The following is a 21,212-nucleotide window of genomic DNA, read 5'->3' as shown; positions in this document are numbered from 1 at the left end:
CATGTCGACTATGCAGGATCGTTCTTTGGAAAAATGGTTGTAGATGCGTACTCCAAATGGATTGAATGTGAGATAATGTTGGCAAGCACGTCCGCTGCCACCATTGAAAGCTTGCGGGCCATGCTTGCCAAGCACGGCCTGCCTGATGTCCTTGTGAGTGACAACGGGCCGTGCTTCACCAGTGCCGAGTTCAAAGAGTTCATGACCCGCAATGGGATCAAACCTGTCACATTTGCTCCATTTAAACCAGCGTCCAATGGTCAGGCAGAGCGAGCAACCAATCAAGCAGAGCTTGAAGAGGATAACTGAAGGCTCACTGCATAATCGCCTATCCCGAGTCCTGCTTAATTACCGTACAAGACCCCACTCACTCACTGTTACCCCCACTGAAATGCTCATGAAAAGGGCACTTAAGACAAGGCTCTCGTTAGTCGACCCTGATCTACACGAACAGGTAGAGAGCAGGCGGCTTCAACAGAATACATATCATGATCACACAAATGTGTCATATGAAATTGAGATTAATGATCCTGTGTTTGTGTTGAACTATGGACAAGGTCCTACGTGGCTTCCCAGCACTCTCGTGGCCAGAGGGGAGTAGGGTGTTTCTGGTCAAACTTTCAAATGGACTCATCTGCAGAAAACACTTGGACCAAACCAAACTCAGATTCACGGACTATCCAGAACAACCCACAATAGATTCTACCTTTTTCAACCCTCCAACACAGACACAAGTGGCAACCGACCCAGAGGTTGACCATGAAGCAGAACCCATCATCTGCATCAGCCCAGCAGGACTCACCACACCCAGCAGCCCGGCAAGGCCAGCTGCGCAGCAGCCCAGCGAGGGCCCAACAAACGACTCACCAAACTAGCACTTGCACCGAGACGATCAATCAGGGAAAGGATGGCCCCAGATCGACTCACATTGTAAATAGTTACACTATTGACTTTGGGGGGTAGTGTTGTTATATATGTAAACCTGTAAATACTTTGTTTAACCACCAGAGAGCTCATCCACTGGAGTCCCAAAGGATTCCACAATCCCTTGGGAGCACCGGTACATAAGGAGGCCTCACAGGCTGGAGAGGCACTCTGGAGACCTGTAATAAAGGACTACAGTCACACATTACTTTGAGCTTACAGTATCTCGTCAGATTCTTTATTCAAGACATAACAATTCTAATTTCATTTCTTCAAAATAAAACAATTTGAATTTTGAGGGGGAAAAATCCCCTTTAAGAGAAGACAAGAAAGGTGGGTAGGAGCAGTGGAGGAATGTATCTCATTGAGGGTGAATAGGCCTCTTATTTCTCAGCATCCATCTTTAAGAGAAGTGAAGGAGGGTTAAGGGCAAGGTAAGTGACAATGGAGCCATGGAAGGTAAGGATTTAAGGTAGTTTAAACATGAAGAGGTATGGATAGTGATAGGAGTGAGTGGATGGTAGGAATGAGAATAGATAGTGGGAAGGTGAATGGGTAGGGGAAATAATGGGGACAAGGGAGTGAAGGAAGCACAAATGATTGGAGGAGGAAATGTTTGACTAATATTTATGAAAATTACAAACTATGTGCTCTTTAAATCTTTTATTTGAAGCTCAATAAAACTGAAATGATCTAACTCAGAAATAATAAAATAAAATGCTCTTAGTTAGACAGAATGTAAATAGCATTATTAAACTGAGCTGAGAAAAATCTAAAATACACACACAAAAACATCAATACATTAATATCAATTGCATATTTTAAAAACATTTTTCAAAGTTCAGTTCAATTTAACTAATTTAAGTTTTAAACAACTTGCCAACAAATTAATTTTTCACAATCAAGTTCATGCATTAATTATAAAAATGTATCCGGATTGAAAGCACTCCATGCTATATTAGTAACACATGCATTTATACATGCATGGAATTCCTTTCTCCATTATTTTAAACAAAACATTTTAAAATGAAGTGTGTATGCTTGAGTTGTTCGTAATATCGCCCAGTGCAATTTCAGCCCAATTTTGGCCCTGTTCACAATATCAACATCGTTAAACAGTATTTACACTTTTACATTGTATTTTAAATCTAGTATGATTTCTGAATCTTCAGTGATTGAAGTTATTTACTCTGTAATTCCAAGACATTGCCTCAGGTATGCAGCTGTTTTTTCCATCTGTTCCATGTCCCAAGTCAACTGGCGTTTGTGTGACTGAACTTTATTTAGTTGGCAATATAAACGCTTAAGTATGGCTTCACACCTTTTGTTCTGCACCTAAAGAAATGAAATGAAAATAGTTGTTTAGACAGATCCAGAACAAGGGCAATAGTTGAACTGTGTGTTGCTGTTCCAATCTCGAGAAATTCCAATGTATGCTTACATATATATAAGTGTATATCTATATATGTGTGTACATATATTGAGTAGCGTTAGAGGGTGCAGGGATAATTCGTTTAAGGCGAGCAATTTAGAAAGAGGTGAAACAAGGAGGTAGATGGGATAAAATTAGTGTGAAAGGTATAGAGGGTGTGGAATTTCTAAAATATCAGTATGTAGCAAGCCCAACAAGGGAGGGGGTAGTTCTGGACTTAGTTTTAGGGAATAAAGCTGGGCAGGTGGAAGGAATATCAGTGGGAGAGCATTTTAGTGCTAGTGATCATAATTCAGTTAGATTTAGGGTAGTTATGGAAAAGGTCAAAGATAGAGCAGGATTAAAAGTTCTCAATTGGGGAAAAGCCAGTTTTGATAAGCTGAGAGGTGATTTAGCAATAGTGGACTGCGAACAGCTACTTGAAGGTAAATCAGTGTCAAAGCAGTGGGAGGCATTCAAGGAGCAGATCCAGAGGGTTCAGAGCAAGTATGTTCCCTTAAAGAAAAAGAGTGGGACTAACAAATCTCGAGCTCCCTGGATGTCAAACGACATACAGGGAAGGGTAAAGAAAAAAAGGGACGCTTATGACAGATACCGAGAGCTCCATACTGTAGAAACTTTAGAGAATAGAAAGTGCAGGGTAAAATTAAAAAGGAAATTAAGAAAGCAAAGAGAGAGCATGAAAACATTTTGGCGTAAAATCAAGGAAAACCCCAAAGAAGTTTTATAAATACATTAAGAGCAAGAGGATAACTAAAGAAAGAGTAGGGCCAATTAGAGACCATAAAGGTAATCTATGTGGAGGTGGATGACGTGCGTATGGTTCTTAATTAATACTTTGCATTTGTTTTCACAAAAGAGAGGGGCGATGCTGACATTGCAATCAGGGAGGAGGAGTGTGAAATATTAGATGAAATAAATAAATAGGAGTGAGGAAGTATTACGGGTTTAGCAGCTTTGAAAGTGGATAAATTCCCAGGCCCAGATGAAATGTATCCAAGGCTGTTAGGAGAGGCAAAAGAGGAAATAGCAGGGGCTCTGACCATCATTTTCCAATCCTCTCTGGCTACAGGTGTGGTGCCGGAGGACTGGAGGATTGCTAACGTGGTACTTTGTTTAAAAAGGGAGAAAGGGATAGACCAAGTAATTACAGGCCAGTCAGCCCAACCTCAGTGGTGAGAAAATTATTGGAGAAAATTCTGAGGGACAGGATAAGTCTTCATTTAGAAAGACACAAATTAATCAAGGACAGTCAGTATGGATTTGTTAAGTGGAGGTCGAGTCTGACTAACTTGACTGAATTTTTTGAGGAGGTAACCAAGAGGGTCGATGAGGGTAGTGGATTTGATCTAGTGTATATGGATTTTAACAAGGCTTTTGGTCTGGTCCCACATGGCAGACTGGTCATGAAAGTAAAAGTCCATGGGATCCAGGGCAAAGTGGGAAGTTGGATCCAAAATTGGCTCAGAGGCAGGAAACAAAGGGTAATGGTTAATGGGTATTTTTGTGACTGGAAGGCCCTTTACACACTGGTATCCAGAACCATGATGGCAGCAGTCTGAGCTTCCTTGGCAGCAAGGTGAGATTGCATGACAGCAGTCTGAGCTTCCACTGCAGCATTCAGATGTTGAGTGATGCTGCTTCTGCTGTAATTCAAGCTGAGACATTAGCTATCATGGTTGGCTCCACTGGTGCATTAATGGAGGTGACCACTCGTTCCATGTTGTAAAGGATGGGCTCCAAGCTCTGCGCAAAGCCCTGTGCTAAGTTGGTGCCACACCCCTCCATACTCCTTGACTTTCTGGCCGGCACCAAGCACTTGGTGTGTACCCCATCAGCCATCTTCTGTAGCCGAGCTGATCAAAGTCATCATTCGAGTCCTCTGTCGCAGAACTAGTGTGAGACCTTACCCTCCAATGAGCTGACATCTGTGCTACCCTTTCCCCATGCCCTGGTTGCAGCACACTTGTGCCCCAAGTCTCACCACCTGCAGATCCCGGCCTAGAAATTCGGTTGCATAGGGTGCCGAATATGGTCCAAAATGGTGTTTGAGCAGCGCATGCACACTTCTGGCATGGGTCACACCAGATGCCACCTTGGTGAGGGCAGTAGGGCACTGGAAATAAGGTAAGTAGGCAGATTGTAATGTCAAACAGCATGCAACGCTGATTTGACACCAGCGCTGCCATTTGTGTCTCCATCGCTGGAACGATCACCCTGTGTTAACCTCGCACAGCTGTTCAGCAGCAGGAAGAACCCTCCCACCAGCACTGTTTAAAGGGATCATCAACAACTTTCAGGTAACTTGCTTTTTGATTTCTATTAGCTCTGTGTAAGTTTGTGGAACAGTTTGGAGATTTCTAGAGTTCTTTAAAGTTGGTGAGGTGACAGGGAGTGGTGCTGCAAGTGGAGAAGGCTTTGGTTCTGAGTTCAACGGTTCTGCTCAGACCACTTGCCCTCAGTCATAGTGCTCTAGTTGTCATTCCCCTCGGCGTAAAGCATAACACAGAGATGGAGCAGAGGCATCAAACAGTGCAAGCTGCTTGCAGAGGGAGGATGAAGCCTAGGGTCTTCCAAGAGCAATTCGCTTACCTCAACCTGAGCCAGAAGCAGTGTTTGATGTATCTGCACTTTACGAAGGAGGTGCTCAGAGAACTCTGCATCTCCTGCAACCTTACTCCAGGACAAGGACAGTGCTGTCAGTGGCTGTGAAGGTGACCATGGCCCTGAATTTCTTTGCATCGGGATCCTTCCAGACTGAAGCAGGATACATCTGTAACATCTCACAGTTCGCCATCCACTGTGGCATAAGAGAGAGACTCTTTATGCCAGGAGAGGGGACTTCATTGTCTTCTCTCTTACCACGTGGCTTTGCCAGGATAGCAGATTTCCCCATGGTGCAGGGCGCCATTGACTGCATGCAGGTGGCTTTGCGGGCACTCTATCTAAATGCTGAGATGTACCGCAACTGCAAAGGTTACCACTCGCTGAATATGCAGTTGATGTGCGACCATCCTCAGTACATCATGATGGTGAATGCCCAGTATCCTGGCACCAATCATGATGCTTTTATTCTGTGCCAATCCCCTGCTCCCTCTGTCTTTGAGCCACAGAGAGACACAAACAGACACATTTGCATTTATACAGCGCCTTTCATGACCACTGGATATCTCAAAGCACTTTACAGCCAATTAAGTTATTTTGGAGTACAGGTACTGTTGTAATATGGGAAACGTGGCAGCCAACTTGCGCACAGCAAACTCCCACAAACTGCAATGTGATAATGACCAGATATTGTTTTTGTTATGTTGATTGAGGGATAAATATTGTCCAGGACACCGGGGATAACTCGCCTGCTCTTCTTCGAAGTAGTGCCATGGGATATTTTACGTCCGAGAGGGGTTGGTTTAACGTCTCATCCGAAAGACGGCACCTCCGACAGTGCAGCATTCCCTCGGTACTGCACTGGAGTGTCAGCCTAGATTCATGTGCTCAAGTTCCTGGAGGTGGGACTTGAACCCACATCCTTCTGACTCAGGCGAATGTGCTACCCACTGAGCCACAGCTGATACTGGTGGCTAGTGGGTGTTGAAGCGGATTTTTGGACATATACTTGATTGTATACGGGACCAAACATTTGTTTTATTTTCCCCTTTAAATGAATTTTGTACGGGACAATACTGATGTATTATGCTTTAAACAGTTAGACTTCAAAGTATGCTGGCCTTGAGTTAATGGAGATAGGAAAGTGAGATAATGAACACTGACGATTTAAGTGCTGGGTATGTTTGTGTATACCGGTGTCAAAAGCCTGCACTTGTTTATACTGCCCTGTCACAATGCAGGGTGGGTTATATCAAAAGCTTAGCCTTCGATAGTCAAAGCTTTGTAGTGGGGGTAGTGTACTGACGTGGATTGAGAACTGGTTGTCAGACAGGAAGCAAAGAGTAGGAGTAAATGGGTACTTTTCAGAATGGCAGGCAGTGACTAGTGGGGTACCGCAAGGTTCTGTGCTGGGGCCCCAGCTGTTTACATTGTACATTAATGATTTAGACAGGGGATTAAATGTAGTATCTCCAAATTTGCGGATGATACTAAGTTGAGTGGCAGTGTGAGCTGCGAGGAGGATGCTATGAGGCTGCAGAGTGACTTGGATAGGTTAGGTGAGTGGGCAAATGCATGGCAGATGAAGTATAATGTGGATAAATGTGAGGTTATCCACTTTGGTGGTAAAAACAGAGAGACAGACTATTATCTGAATGGTGACAGATTAGGAAAAGGGGAGGTGCAACGAGACCTGGGTGTCATGGTACATCAGTCATTGAAGGTTGGCATGCAGGTACAGCAGGCAGTTAAGAAAGCAAATGGCATGTTGGCCTGTTGGCCTTCATAGCGAGGGGATTTGAGTACAGGGGCAGGGAGGTGTTGCTACAGTTGTACAGGGCCTTGGTGAGGCCACACCTGGAGTATTGTGTACAGTTTTGGTCTCCTAACTTGAGGAAGGACATTCTTGCTATTGAGAGAGTGCAGCGAAGATTCACCAGACTGATTCCCGGGATGGTGGTACTGACTTATCAAGAAAGACTGGATCAACTGGGCTTGTATTCACTGGAGTTCAGAAGAATGAAAGGGGACCTCATAGAAACGTTTAAAATTCTGACGGGTTTGGACAGGTTGGATGCAGGAAGAATGTTCCCAATGTTGGGGATGTCCAGAACCAGGGGTCACAGTCTAAGGATAAGGGGTAAGCCATTTAGGACCGAGATGAGGAGAAACGTCTTCACCCAGAGAGTGGTGAACCTGTGTAATTCTCTACCACAGAAAGTAGTTGAGGCTAATTCACTAAATATATTCAAAAGGGAGTTAGATGAAGTCCTTACTACTCGGGGGATCAAGGGGTATGGTGAGAAAGTGGGAAGGGGGTACTGAAGTTGCATGTTCAGCCATGAACTCATTGAATGGCGGTGCAGGCTAGAAGGGCTGAATGGCCTACTCCTGCACCTATTTTCTATGTTTCTATGTAAAGCATGTGTTGTTAAGTGACGTAATTTGTAAGATAAAAGAACTTCACTGCAGATACCAATTTGAAAAGTGGTTCAAAGACAGGGGTCTTTTACACTTCTCCCAAAGCTTTGTCTCCAATTTAATAAACCTCTCTTTATATATTATACCGTCTCGGAAATATTTTTCCACAACAAAATGGCATCACAACAGGATACTGTCTGATCAGACGTGATCATTAAAAACAGTATCTGCAATCTGGTGTTAGAGACTGAAAAGAGAGATGTACGGGCACGACGGGATAGTGTATAAGATACGAGTAAACAGATAGCGGGAAGAGGCTGACTAACCAGTTTGAGTTGTCCCTTTAGTAAATAAGGTCGGTGCGGAAGGGAACTGATCGATCCAACCTAAAGCCGAAAACTCCGGTGGTAAGGAAACATGCTAGCTTTGTTGCGAAGACAAAGGGTCTCCACAGAGTAGTTGTGGCCGTGAGTATTACAGAAACAAAGGGAAACGTCTGAGACTGGCGAACATGGAAGGTAAGGAAGGGAATATAAAACGCGGGCTGCCCGGGTCATTAATTAATTCCTATCATTAATTGTAACTTGCGTAATTACATAATGCCATAAAAAAAGCTGATAGTGACTATCTTAAGTGACATATGGATCCAGACATAAGCTTTGTTGAATGAAGAGAGACTTTTGTGAGCGTCTATTTTGAATGAAGAGCGTACTCGAGTGATTTTGACTGTGGAATGAATGAAAGCCTGTTTTAAGAAGATGTGGAGTTGCCTGCCTGTTTTAGCTCCACCCACTCTTTCCAAACAGAGTGAAATGTTTTTTTAACCCTTCGTAGTGTTCTGTATGTTGGAAGTTTAAGAAACTGTGAACCTTATGGTATTACATTTTAAATTAGAAACGAAGGTGTGGATATATTCGGATGATAAGTTAGGGAGCTAGGAAATGCACAAAGGATAGGTTTGTTGAGTAAAAGATAAAAAATACATGGTCCCGGTAGTAAAAAAAAAGAATTTGTACTTGTCGAAAGAAAACATGCAATTGGGTTGAAAGACATAAATTTAGTCCAGGAATGAGATAAAGAATGCTTTTAAAAGGCTCCCATTTTCCTTTGTGTAAAACCTTGACACGAAAGCTTCTAGTTCAGTAAAGAAAAAAGAGTTTTAAATTTAGAAATACCTTGAGGGATCAGGTCAAACTTCTGGGCGAGTGATGAACTATTTGTGAAGGTGTAAAAGGGACTTTTGAAAAAGGCTAAAACAATAAGCTTTAGCAGTTTAGAAAAGAAAAAGATAAGGCAGGAAAAGGTCTCTGCCACGGGAACAGGAGGAGGGCAGAAAAGGGGGACTTGCCATAACTGTGGAAAACCGGGCCATTTTTGCCAGGGAATGCAAAGGGAAAGGCAGTGAAAAGCAATGTACGTATTGTGGTAAGAAAGGGCACCTGGAAGCGACATGCTATAGTAAAAATGGCTATCCGAATAAGGCAAGGACCCTGTCAGAACAGGAATACCAGCAGTGGCACGCTTACAAAGCCACCCTGTAATGTCCGGCGGCCCCTGTACAAAGTAAAAAAGAGGGAAGGATATATGTGTCTGCACTAGTAGGGGGCCGACAGTGTGAGATGATAGTGGACATGGGAGCCTCAAAATCCATTACCAATATGCCCCTTCCCGTCACCGACAAGAAGGCTCTGATAAACGGAATAGATGGACGGCCCACACTGGCCTACCTGAGCACCACCAATTGGTGGAAATTGATAACTTATATATATACCCATGAGATTTTACATCTGCAAGAATCGCGAGGGAACAATATTGGGGAATGATGTAATGAGGGAATTTAAGGCCCTGATTGATTGCGGCAAGGGGAAACTGACATGGCCAAAGGCGGATGGTAGTAAGGGAGATTTAGGACAGATAGCCCACCATGTGGACAGTATAGGTGTAGCTACAGCCACAAAAACTGACTGGCTTATCGGGACTGGAGAGTATGGAGGCATATGTGCCTCTGTGCCCGGGGTCTGGGCACAGACAAAATTGGATACTGGAAAGGCGACGATGGATCCTATTAAAGTCCCCTGAACCACCTCATAAACCACACCGACAATACCCTATAAGACCTGAAGCTAGAACAGCGGTTGTAGAAATAGTAAAAGGGCTAGTGGAAAAGGGTATCTTAAAAGAAACAGTTAGCACCACTAACTCCCCAACATGGCCGGTAGGGAAACCAGATGGGAGTTATAGACTCACTATCGACTACATTGCCCTTAACAAGGTCACCCCCAAATTACACCCGATAGTGGCCAGCCCCTCCACAATCCTTACCTCATAGAATGGGGCCCTGAACAAGAACAGGCGTATAGTAAACTCAAGTCAGAACTAGTCTCCGCACCTGGATTGGGACTGCCTGACATGAGTAAGGATTTCCACATCCACTGTAACAATGAAGGTGGGTTCTATATGGCCGTGGTCACCCAAGATCACGGGGATAAAAGGAGACCTATAGCCGATTACTCTACCACCGAAAGCTCGGTGGTGACTGGGTTATCCAGATGCATAGCCACGCTAGATTGCGCAGCTTGGGCGTTATAAATTAAGCGAGCCTGTGGTGATGACTGGAAACATCATTCTCCACACTAAACACACATTGGTAGAAATGTTAAACACAGGAAAACTGAGAACCGTATCTAATATGAGATGGGCAAAGTGGGAAGCAGTCCTCTTACCACCTAACAAAGCGGTAACCATAATTAGGGATATAGGAAACAACCCCGCAGAAGGTATGATAGGTGAGGGGGAACCCCACTTTTGCGAAGAGGTATGTGAGGATATGGAAGAGGATAGAATAAAAGACGCCCCCCTTCAAACCGCAGAACAAGCCTTGTTTGTGGACGGCTCACGAAAATACGTAGAGGGACTACCTCGTACCGGATGGGCCGTAGTTAACCAGGATCTAGAGACAGTTGAATCAGGGCGAATTAATGGGGGGTCATCAACTCAAGTGGCAGAACTGGTAGCCCTCACCCGGGCACTGGAATTATCGGAAAATATGATTGTTAATATCTATACGGACAGTAGATATGCATACGGGGTAGTACACGATTATATGACAGCATGGGGGAGAAGGGGTTTTATTACAACTAGCGGACATCCCATAAAGCATCAGCTGAGAATAGAAGCTCTTTTAGCAGCCAGTAATAAACCAAAACAGGTAGCGGTTATTAAAATTAAAGCCCACAGGAGGGAGCCGGACCGAACCAGTCCAGATTGGCTGGGTCACCAGGGAAATAAAGCTGCAGACGTAGCTGCACAGAAGGAATTAGAACAGGAAGAGTGTGAGGAAGCCTCAGTCAGTGCTGCCTGGGCCCGAGATGAACACATAAGTATTGAGAAACTACACCAGGACACTTCTGAGGAGGAAATAGATATGTGGACAAAGCAGGGCGCAACGCAAGGGAAGGATAACATTTGGAGACGAAACGACAAGGTAATGGCGCCTGAATGCATACAGAATACCTTATTGGAGTTGCATCATGGCCTGTCTCATTCAGGATGAGAGGCCATGTCCGGGAGTCTTGGGAGAGATTGGTGGTGGAAAGGAATGGGGAGAGATATTGCCAAATATCAACTTACCTGGTGGGTGGAAGCTTTCCCCACATGTGATTACACTGCCTCAACAGTGGCAAGGATTGTAAAAACAATATGCCAGCTGATGGGCATAAAACAAAAATTCCACATCCCCTACCACCCGCAGAGTTCTGGAATGGTAAAGCGCATGAACCGTACCCTTAAGAACGCCCTGGCAAAGGCCATGCAAACGTCAGGAAAAACGTGGACAGAAGTATTACCCATTATATTGATGAAGTTAAGAGCCACGACAAACCGACAACCGGATTAACTCCTTATGAACTAATGACAGGAAGGGCGATGCAATTACCAGAGAACATCATAACAGGGGGGCCGATGTATGCCCATTAAAAGACAAAATAAAACGGTATGTTTTGGAACTAAGTACTCAATTAAAAGGGATGCGTAAATTAGTTAGGGAAAATCAGGAAGAAAGAGACGCAGAAGCAGAGCTTACAAAGCTCCCTGAAGTCCCGTTGGCGGGAAGTTGCGTTATGGTAAGGGTCCTCCCTGGAAAACCGAGGTTTGCCCCCAAAAATGGATAGGACCGTATGAGGTTATAATCAGCAGGGACACTTGTGCCTGCATCGATGTTAAAGGGAACGGACAATGGAAGCATTGAACCCAGCTTAAGGTTTTTGAACCAGCCATTTAGCACACGTATTAGTTGTTGTTGTTTGTCTATTTACAGATTGACAGCGAGAGATTCTTCAAGCAAGCCATACGGCCATTTTGCCTTTGACGATTTGTTAAATATAGAGTAATAAGATGATGAAATTATATATTGCGATCGGTGCGATTATCATAGTTCGTGTTAGGTCCGGCCTGCTAGCTAGACCAAAACGAGAGTTACATGTAAATACCTTTTTGTACATGTCTTATGTTTATGTGCAAAATGAGAACTTTTCTAGTTGCTGGGTATGTTCGCACATCCCCATACACAGCAAAGGAGGCATCCCTTTGAGGTCAATCTCCCTTAACATTTCGGAAGTAGCAGAGTGGGTAATGTGACAAAATGGTACAGGGGAAATAAATGATACTTGGAACCAGAGTGGGGATAAAGAAACGTGGAGATCGGGGGGTTACCTTTTGGATGCATTTGAAGGATGGTACCAGCCGGAATACAATAGGTCGGTACGACCCCCATTCCTGGTTTTGACCAACACCTCAGGAGTTGGAAGGCCCACCGCTGACATTTGTTTCACTAGAAACCTGACCGGTGAGGAAACAGATTTTGTAGCAGGATATAGCAATTGTACGCAATACTTTAACCTCACTAGGTGGAACATAATAGCCAGCGAAACAACAAACCAGGGGTTCTTTGAAATAGAGGGTTTGAAGAATCAGACAAGTAGCCAGGACTGGGACCCTAAGATTAGGTGGCGACGGGGGCTGAGAGAGAGATTGGGATCGAATCTAACAGCATACAATGGCACTTATTTTGTGTGCGGACATAAGGCCTACCCTCAGAACTGGAAGGGGTCCTGTTATTTGGGATATGTGGTCCCTTTTGTCAGATGGGTACGTACTTTAGCAGAAGTACAGACACCAGGTCGACTAAGACGAGATCTTACCCCGGTAGAGAGGCTATTTGGGGTCATGATGCTCCCATTCGGGATAGGACGCACCATGGATGAATTACGTAACCTAGAGAGGGTACTGGAACAGATAACTAACGACACTGCTGAAGCAATAGAGGGCATAACGGCTGAAATGGTAGCCATACGCACAATGGTACTCCAGAACCGAATGGCCCTAGATTATATACTAGCACAAAGTGGGGGCACATGTGCCTTAATTGGAGCTGAATGTTGCACTTACATTCCCGATAATTCAGAAAACATAACCAACCTTGCTGATCACATAAGAAGGGAGGTAAAGAAGTTATCCATAACAGCAGGAGGATCTGGCTGGTTTGACTGGCTGTTAGGGGAATCCTGGGGGTCCTATCTTATGCATGGAGTAATTATTCTGGTTGTAATAATAATTACTTGCTACCTGATTATCGGGTGTTTTAATATCTGCTGTAAAGTTATGATGGCTCGACTGATGCCAGTAGCCAGTGTAATCGCCGAAGAAGAAGCACATCTGATGGAAATACCTGAAGACACCAAGGATGAAGAAACAGACAACAATGACACCGACCACTATCTTTGAAGGGTAGCCTAGAGCTACAGGCAAGGTGGACATACGGAACATCAGGGAAGTAACATACCCCAAAGGACGAATATATGCTACTATCATTGTGGTCATATGGATTTCGTAAACATCCTCCAGGACCAAAAGGGGGAATATTGTTGGAGCGGATTTTTGGACATATACTTGATTGTATACGGGTACAAACATTTGTTTTATTTTCCCCTTTAAATGAATTTTGTAAGGGACAATACTGATGCATTATGCTTTAAACAGTTAGACTTCAAAGTATGCTGGCCTTGAGTTAATGGAGATAGGAAAGTGAGATAATGAACACTGGAGAGTTAAGTGCTGGGTATGTTTGTTTATACCGGTGTCAAAAGCCTGCACTTGTTTATACTGCCCTGTCACAATGCAGGATGGGTTATATCAAAAGCTTAGCCTTCGATAGTCAAAGCTTTGTAGTGCTAAAGCATGTGTTGTAAAGTGATGTAATTTGTAAGATAAAAGAACTTCACTGCAGATACCAATTTGAGAAGTGGTTCAAAGACAGGGGTCTTTAACACTTCTCCCAAAGCTTTTTCTCCGATTTAATAAACTTCTCTTTATATATTATACAGTCTCGGAAATATTTTTCCACAACATGGGTGACAAGGGATATCGTTTGACTAGCTAGCTCATGACTCCACTTTGCAATCTAACCACATGTGGCCAGCATGTGTACAACAAGATACATGCTATCACATGAAACATCATAGGACAGAACATTGGGGTGCTGAAGCAATGGTTCTGCTACTTGGAATGCTGTGGAGGAGCCCTACAGTACTCACCGGAGTGTGTCCCGATTTGTGGTGATCTGCTGTAACCGCCACAACCTGCAATCACGAAGACACAGACCTTTCCACCAGGAATATGCCATCAACTCAAGAGCAGAAGGAGGAGGAGGAGGAGGAAGAAGCATTAGAGGAGGAGGAAGTGGAAGGAAGGAGGCAACCCAGGCAGTTCATTAATGGCCAGGATCAAATTATCCATGTGCGGTACCAGTGAACACAACTCCAATTCCCTATTCAACATTAGTCCCACACCTTACCTCCCCACAGCATCCTCTTGGTCACAATGTTGAAATAAAAAGCCACCACATAGCAAACATTCCACTCCAACTTTATACATCTATCCATCCAATACTACGTCAAAAAATCTACATCACCCATGTGTTTTCCCTCAGTGACTGTCTTGCGTGTGCCTTTGCATATCTTAATCCTCCTATTCAGTGCTACCCGAATGACTACAGCATGGCTGGTGGAAGGCTGTGGGGGTGACTGCAGATGGCTTTGCAGGATGACCTCGAGGAGCTGTGGACCTAGTGGGCCCGGCTTCAGAAGGCACCACCTCAGCATGTGTGGCAGCAGTCTGGGCCGGCTGGCTGACAGGCAACACCAAGGGCACTGGTGCAGTGGCAGTGGTGGGAGGACCCAATGCTGTCACCCTGAGAGAGGGTCAGCTTCCACGGAGCCACTGCCACTCCCCCGGGGCAGTGCCATAGCATTCCTAGTAATCTGATGGAGTACAGACTGTTGTGACACTCTGAAAGCCACTTTAAATGCTGGTAAACCCAGCCATGATGGCAGCACTCTGTGCTTGCGAGGCAGCAAGCTGAGCTTGCATGACTTCAGCCTGAGGGTAGGATTGTGGTGAGGGGAGGGAGGAAGCTAGAGGTGCATGTTTATACCACGTGCAGATTGTAAATCAGAAGAGATCGCGGGATGAGGGGGAAGTGGGATCTGAGAAGAAGGATTACGCATGAGGATATCGGCATTTTCTATTCTTTCAGCCTCGCCGTGGATCATGGGATCAGCCATACCCCTGCCAAGAATGGCCAGCACCGTCTCCTCCAAGGGGGTGAGGTAATGCAGGTGATCTGTCCCATACTGCTTCAGGTCTGTTGGCGCTGGTTCTGCACCACCTTTTCCTGCAAGAGGAGGAGAAGTGTATCAGTGAGGTGCTGTAATGTGTTTGGGTGATGTGCCTGTCATGTTTGAACAGCTGACAGTGTGTTTATGCCATGAGATGTGGGTTTGATGCTAAGTGTGTGAGGGTGAGGTGAAGTGTATGCGTTGTGAGGTATGAATCTGATTGATAGAGATTGTTGGTCGGTGAGTGATGGGGTGTGGTGAGTTGTGCAGTGGCTGAGGCTAGTTGCACAGTTGGCAGGATATGGCATTAGAAGATTCATTCACTGTCACTGACCTTGAACACTCGTGTGAGATCACTAAACTTCTTCTTGCATTGCATCCAGGACCTAGTGGTGACTGCCTTCTCATCGTGTGTTTGAAGGGCCTCTTGCCCTCCCTGAAGAGACAGAACATCTCTCCTCCTTAAATCTCTCCTCCACAAAGACCTCCAGTGCAGTGTCTGAAAACCTGGGTGCTTGCTCTCTCCCATGGTTAGCTATTCCTCACTCTTTCCCATGTCAGATTCACTTGTAGAACGAGTCCTAGCACCTGCTTCAGCTACAATGCTCCTCCCCTTTAAGAGGTTCAGGCTAGCTTTAAGTAATGCAAGTTAGTAATGATATTGATCCACCTTCTAAAACGGCAGCCAATGGACAGCGCTGGCTATATGCAGAAATCCTTAAAATGAGCAAGCAACAGAAGTTGGCATGCTGCCTGCATTCCACTTAATGGACTCATGTAAATCACACATCGGTATCCCTATGTCCGTTTTTGGGGGCTGGCTAACCAATTTAAGCCCCTACATTTTGAACAAATCACTGATAATCCAGCCAGTCGGTGAGAAGACTCAGCACCATTCCTGAGGAGCAGTTTCTTTTCCTCCACCCCCAATGTCAGCATTCTTCTCCACCCTCTTCACTTCCTTATGAGAACGAGAAAGACTTGAATTTCAATGTTGTGGGAACTCCATCACCTCCAACTTTCCATCATTTATCACGAATCCTTCATCATCGCTGGATCAATTTCCTGCTGAACACCATTGTGAGAGCATCATCACCACAGCAGCTCAAGGCGTAGGTCCACCACCACCTTCTTAGGCAACAAGGGATGGGAAATAATTGGGCCTTGTCAGTGCAGCTCATGAATGTATGAGGCTCCTCTCTGACTCAGGCCAGTGCCTCATACTCAGAAAAATCAGGTGCATAAAAATCTCAGCCGAACAGTAATGGAGCAGGCAGTCCAGCCAGCAAATACATTGCTTGAGGAGTCCAATTAGGTGATGATGATGATTCTGGTGGTTTTGATTGTATCTCATCTCTGTGGGTGAGCTCGGGCTATGGACATGTGTCATGAGCCATGAGTGGAGGGAGTGGCTCTTGTTCCCAAGCAGCCATCTTCTGATATTGCAAAATAGTGGAATTGTGGGGAGATGCAGAATAAAAGGAAAATGAGCACAGAGCTGCATGATTCTGTGCTGCTGATCACCGACCAGCTGATATCTATTGAATGGTATCCTTCCCTGTTGACAAATGCTGCTGGTTGATTGTTAGGTGGCCTTATGACTACATGTGTGCAGCCTATGACACCCTGCACTCGTGGGACGCCTCCTATGGCAGCAAAGCCTGTAGCCCTTTCCTGCTGACTGCTGGCGTCCATTGGAAAAGAGATGCTTCGAGGATGTAACTAGCAGAGTGGACAAGGGAGAACCAGTGGATGTGGTGTATTTGGACTTTCAAAAGGCTTTTGACAAGGTCCCACACAAGAGATTGGTGTGCAAAATTAAAGCACATGGTATTGGGGGTAATGTACTGACATGGATAGAGAAATGGTTGGCAGACAGGAAGCAGAGAATCGGGATAAATAGGTCCTTTTCAGAATGGCAGGCAGTGACTAGTTGGGTACCACAGGGCTCAGTGCTGGAACCCCAGCTCTTTATACATTATACATTAACGATTTAGATGAAGGAATTGAGTGTCATATCTCCAAGTTTGCTGATGACACTAAACTGGGTGGTGGTGTGACCTGTGAGGAGGACGCTAAGAGGCTGCAGGGTGACTTGGACAGGTTAGGTGAGTGGGCAAATGCATGGCAGATGCAGTATAATGTGGATAAATGTGAGGTTATCCATTTTGGGGGCAAAAACACGAAGGCAGAATATTATCTGGATGGCAGCAGATTAGGAAAAGGGGAGGTGCAACGAGACCTGGGTGTCATGGTTCATCAGTCACTGAAAGTGGGCATGCAGGTGCAGCAGGCGGTGAAGAAGGCAAATGGTATGTTGGCCTTCATAGCTAGGGGATTTGAGTATAGGAGCAGGTAGGTCTTACTGCAGTTGTACAGGGCCTTAGTGAGGCCTCACCTGGAATATTGTGTACAGTTTTGGTCTCCTAATCTGAGGAAGGACGTTCTTGCTATTGAGGGAGTGCAGCGAAGGTTCACCAGACTGATTCCAGGGATGGCTGGACTGTCATATGAGGAAAAACTGGATCAACTGGGCCTTTATTCACTGAAGTTTAGAAGGATGAGAGGGGATCTAATAGAAACGTATAAGATTCTGATGCGACTGGACAGGTTAGATGAGGGAAGAATATTCCCGATATTGGGGAAGTCCAGAACCAGGGGACATAGTCTCAGGATAAGGGGTAAGCCATTTAGGACTGAGATGAGGAGAAACTTCTTCATTCAGAGAGTTGTTAACCTATGGAATTCCCTGCCGCTGATGCCAGTTCATTGGATATATTCAAGAGGGAGTTAGATATGGCCCTTACGGCTCAGGGGATCAAGGGGTATGGAGAGAAAGCAGGAAAGGGGTACTGAGGGAATGATCAACCATAATCTTATTGAATGGCGGTGCAGGCTCGAAGGGCCGAATTGCCTACTCCTGCACCTATTTTCTATGTTTCTATGTTGGCTCTGCCAAAGAGGGCATCGGTGAGCGGCTTTAAGTATGTGTGGACTGCATACTGACTTCGGCAGCCTGAAAGGAGATCGAGGCAAAAAAGTTAAGAGCTGTGGTCACTTTGACTGCCACAGGTAATGCATAGCCACCTGGAAGAGTGGGTTGCAGGTCTTGTGACAGCCTCTGTGGAAAAACATAGCCCCCTCATGCACAGCTCCTCAGGTAATTCCAGGTAAGTGACTCAAGGCCTATAATGGCCATGGGCTGGGCAATGCCTTATGCATGGTTTACCGAGAGACCCAACTTATGGCTCCCCAGCCTGCTGCTCCTGCAGCTCTTCTTCCTCCAACCAAACTAGTGTGGTCAGGATGACACTCATCTTGAGCCCTGTCCTTCTTGAAGGTATAGAAGCAGAATAATGTGCAAGGAAGCAATATCCAAATTCTCCTGCGAAAATCCAGCCAATACAATAGCAAACAGGCAGCAATGATTTGAAGCTTGCAGGTGAGAGCCCCTTTAAATACCACTTCTCATTGCTGTTTGAAACCTGTCCCATCCAGTATTGCTGAGTGGGTTTAGCGCTGGGCAGCACTTGCGTTCTGACAAGTTAAAATGGAGTTTGGGTCCTGATGACGACATAGGCCTCCGCTTTGAATCCAGTAATGAGACTCCTGCCTGCTTCAGGTAAATCCCTTGGCTACCCTTCAAAACTCTCTTGCTAATATGGCAGTGGGTAAGAAGTGAGTGGGAGTGGGGCGGTAAGTTGACCGCCATGATTTTAATGTCGCTGCCAACCCCACCTCTGGAGTTAAAATTGTCCATAACATTTCTAACTAAAAGAGAAAAACCTACTCCAATACTTTTGTTAAAACCTATTATTTGGTAAAGTTTTCTGCAGCAAGATAAATTTGATATGGAATGAGTGATCTCCAATGGCATATATTTGAATTTAACCCTCCAAAATAGGTACGTATTTCACAATTTAAACTTTACAAGTTCTGTGCACTATTTATTTTATGGGGCTGTTAGAAGCTCTAAGTTTTCTTTCTATTTTATTAAATTTCAATCTCCAACACATTCATTTCATTATTCCCCCTCCGCCACCCATTGGCAAAGCAGATTACTTTATCTCTCATGTCTGTTTTACAGGTGTCCCACAGACACTGATCCAGCAATAACAGAGATTTTCACAGTTACTGATTACATTTTTATACAGACACAAACACCAGATTTTCCGACATCATGTGCCATCTCGTGGTTGTTTATAAATGTAAATGGGCATGTTGCAAATGGGCAATTTCAGAATTCATTATCATAAGATACTTATAGATGAGAAAGACTATTTGTTAATTGTTAATACATCCACCCACTAGGAAATGGGGGTCGGGAGATTGGAGCTGGAGCGGGAGGGAGAGAGGAATAGGGTGGTGTGGACATAGGCAGCAGTATTTCCTGCCGAGTCGGAAGCTGCAGTAACAACATGGTGAGTGGGAGCGACAGCGAGAGAGGAGCAGCCAGTAAAGGGGTGAGTGAAACCTGTGGAGCTTACTGTGGGTAAATAGTGAGATTGTTTCCACTGGTAGGTGTATGAGGAACAAGGACACGGAGACAGAGGATGCTCACTGCTTTCAGGTCGCTGCATGCCCTGATTTTACATTTGTTTTATATTCGTTCTGGGTTGTGGGCATTGTTGGCATTTATTGTTCATTCTCAATTGCCCTTGAAAAGATGGTGGTGAGCCGCTTTCTTCAACGGCTGCAGTCCTTAGGTACTCCCACAGTGCTGTTAGGAAGGGATGATAGGGAGGGAGTTCCAGGATTTTGACCCAGCGACGATGAAGGAACGCCGATATATTTCCGAGTCAGGATGTTGTGTAACTTGGGGGGAACTAGCAGGTGATGGTGTTCCCAAGCGCCTGCTGCCTTTGTCCTTCTAGGTGGTAGAGGACGCGGTTTTGGAAGGTGCTGCCAAAGATACTGTGGCGAGTTGCTACAGTGCATCTTATAGATGGTAAACACTGTAGCCACAGTACGCCGGTAGTGGAGAGAGTGAATGCTGAAGGTGGTGGATGGGGTGCCAATCAAGCTCGTTACTCTGTCCTGGATGATGGAGAATACCCAGCCTCTGACCTGCTCTTGTTGCCACAGTATTTATGTGGTTGGTGCAGTTAAGTTTCTGGCCAATGGTGACCCCTTGGATGTTGATGTTGGGGGATTCGGCAATGGTAATGCCGTTGAATGTCAAGGGGTGGTGGTTAGATTCTTGCTTGTTGGAGATAGTCATTGCCTGGCACTTGTGTGGTGCAAATGTTACTTGTCACTTATTAGTCTAAGCCTGAATGTCGTCCAGGTCTTGCTGCATGCGGTCATGGACTGCTTCATTTTCTGAGGCGTTGCGAATGGAACTGAACACTGTGCAATAATCAGCGAACATCCTTACTTCTGACCTTATGATGGAGGGAAGGTCATTGATGAAGCAGCTGAATATGGATGAGTCTCGGACACTGCCCTGAGGAATCTCTGCAACGATATCCTGGGGCTGGGTGGATTGACCTCCAACCGATGTTTCCTTTGCCCTTTACAAACACTGGGTTGATTTTTAACTTGCTGCACGTGTGTAAAACTGGTGTTGCAGATCAGATACCCTTTATAGAAACCAAGCTGATTTTCATTTCCATTGATATGAGCGGCTAATCTGCAACGACTGTTTTACACCTGGGTGATAAGTTGTAGATCTACCGTAAAATGTCTGTCACTTGATTGATACATCTGTGCACTGTAGACTGGCTGATCTGGCAAATGTTTCTGTGGTGGTTTGGGACAATCCAGTGTTGTTAATGTTGTTAAAAGCTTCAGTTATCTGCAGGCCAGTCTAGCGCAAATAGAATTACTCTGTGACTGCTTCTCTTGCGAAGTGTGTTCAGTGAAGCTAGGTCTCCTAATATACCCAGATGGAGTGTTAAGAGTCAGAAAGACATGTCCTGAGGTAATAAATCAGGTATTAAGTCTCTTGCATATGCTAATGAGGGATTGAACGGCTGTTTTAGGACCCCTCTGGGAAATTAGGCTACTCTGAGTGCCTGTTCTGCTCAGGATTTCCAGGCGTGGATGAGACATATGTGGGGCAGTTACCAAAAAGGTAGGTCATTTTTAATGAAGTTTGGTGTGGAGTCAGAAGGAACATGAGTACTCTTCCCAGCTCCACAACACTCCTGAGGGAG

At 45.0% G+C, this 21,212-nt stretch overlaps 1 protein-coding gene across 2 annotated transcripts in view; it reads right to left on the bottom strand.

The window, feature by feature from the left end:
• Window positions 1-1,769: 1,769 nt before the first annotated feature.
• Window positions 1,770-21,212, bottom strand: part of LOC139275856 (coiled-coil domain-containing protein 122) — a 214,165-nt gene continuing 194,722 nt past the window's right edge. For both annotated transcript variants that reach the window (XM_070893063.1, XM_070893064.1), the window contains one exon: window positions 1,770-2,259. In XM_070893063.1, the coding sequence (XP_070749164.1) occupies window positions 2,110-2,259 (150 nt within the window). In that variant the 3' untranslated portion in view covers window positions 1,770-2,109. The remainder of the gene's footprint in view (window positions 2,260-21,212) is intronic.

This window comes from Pristiophorus japonicus, chromosome 11 (assembly GCF_044704955.1).
Source record: "Pristiophorus japonicus isolate sPriJap1 chromosome 11, sPriJap1.hap1, whole genome shotgun sequence".
In the NCBI taxonomy this organism is placed as follows: domain Eukaryota; kingdom Metazoa; phylum Chordata; class Chondrichthyes; family Pristiophoridae; genus Pristiophorus; species Pristiophorus japonicus.
Note: the sequence above shows the minus strand (reverse complement) of the source record. Positions and strands in the feature narration are given on the sequence as shown.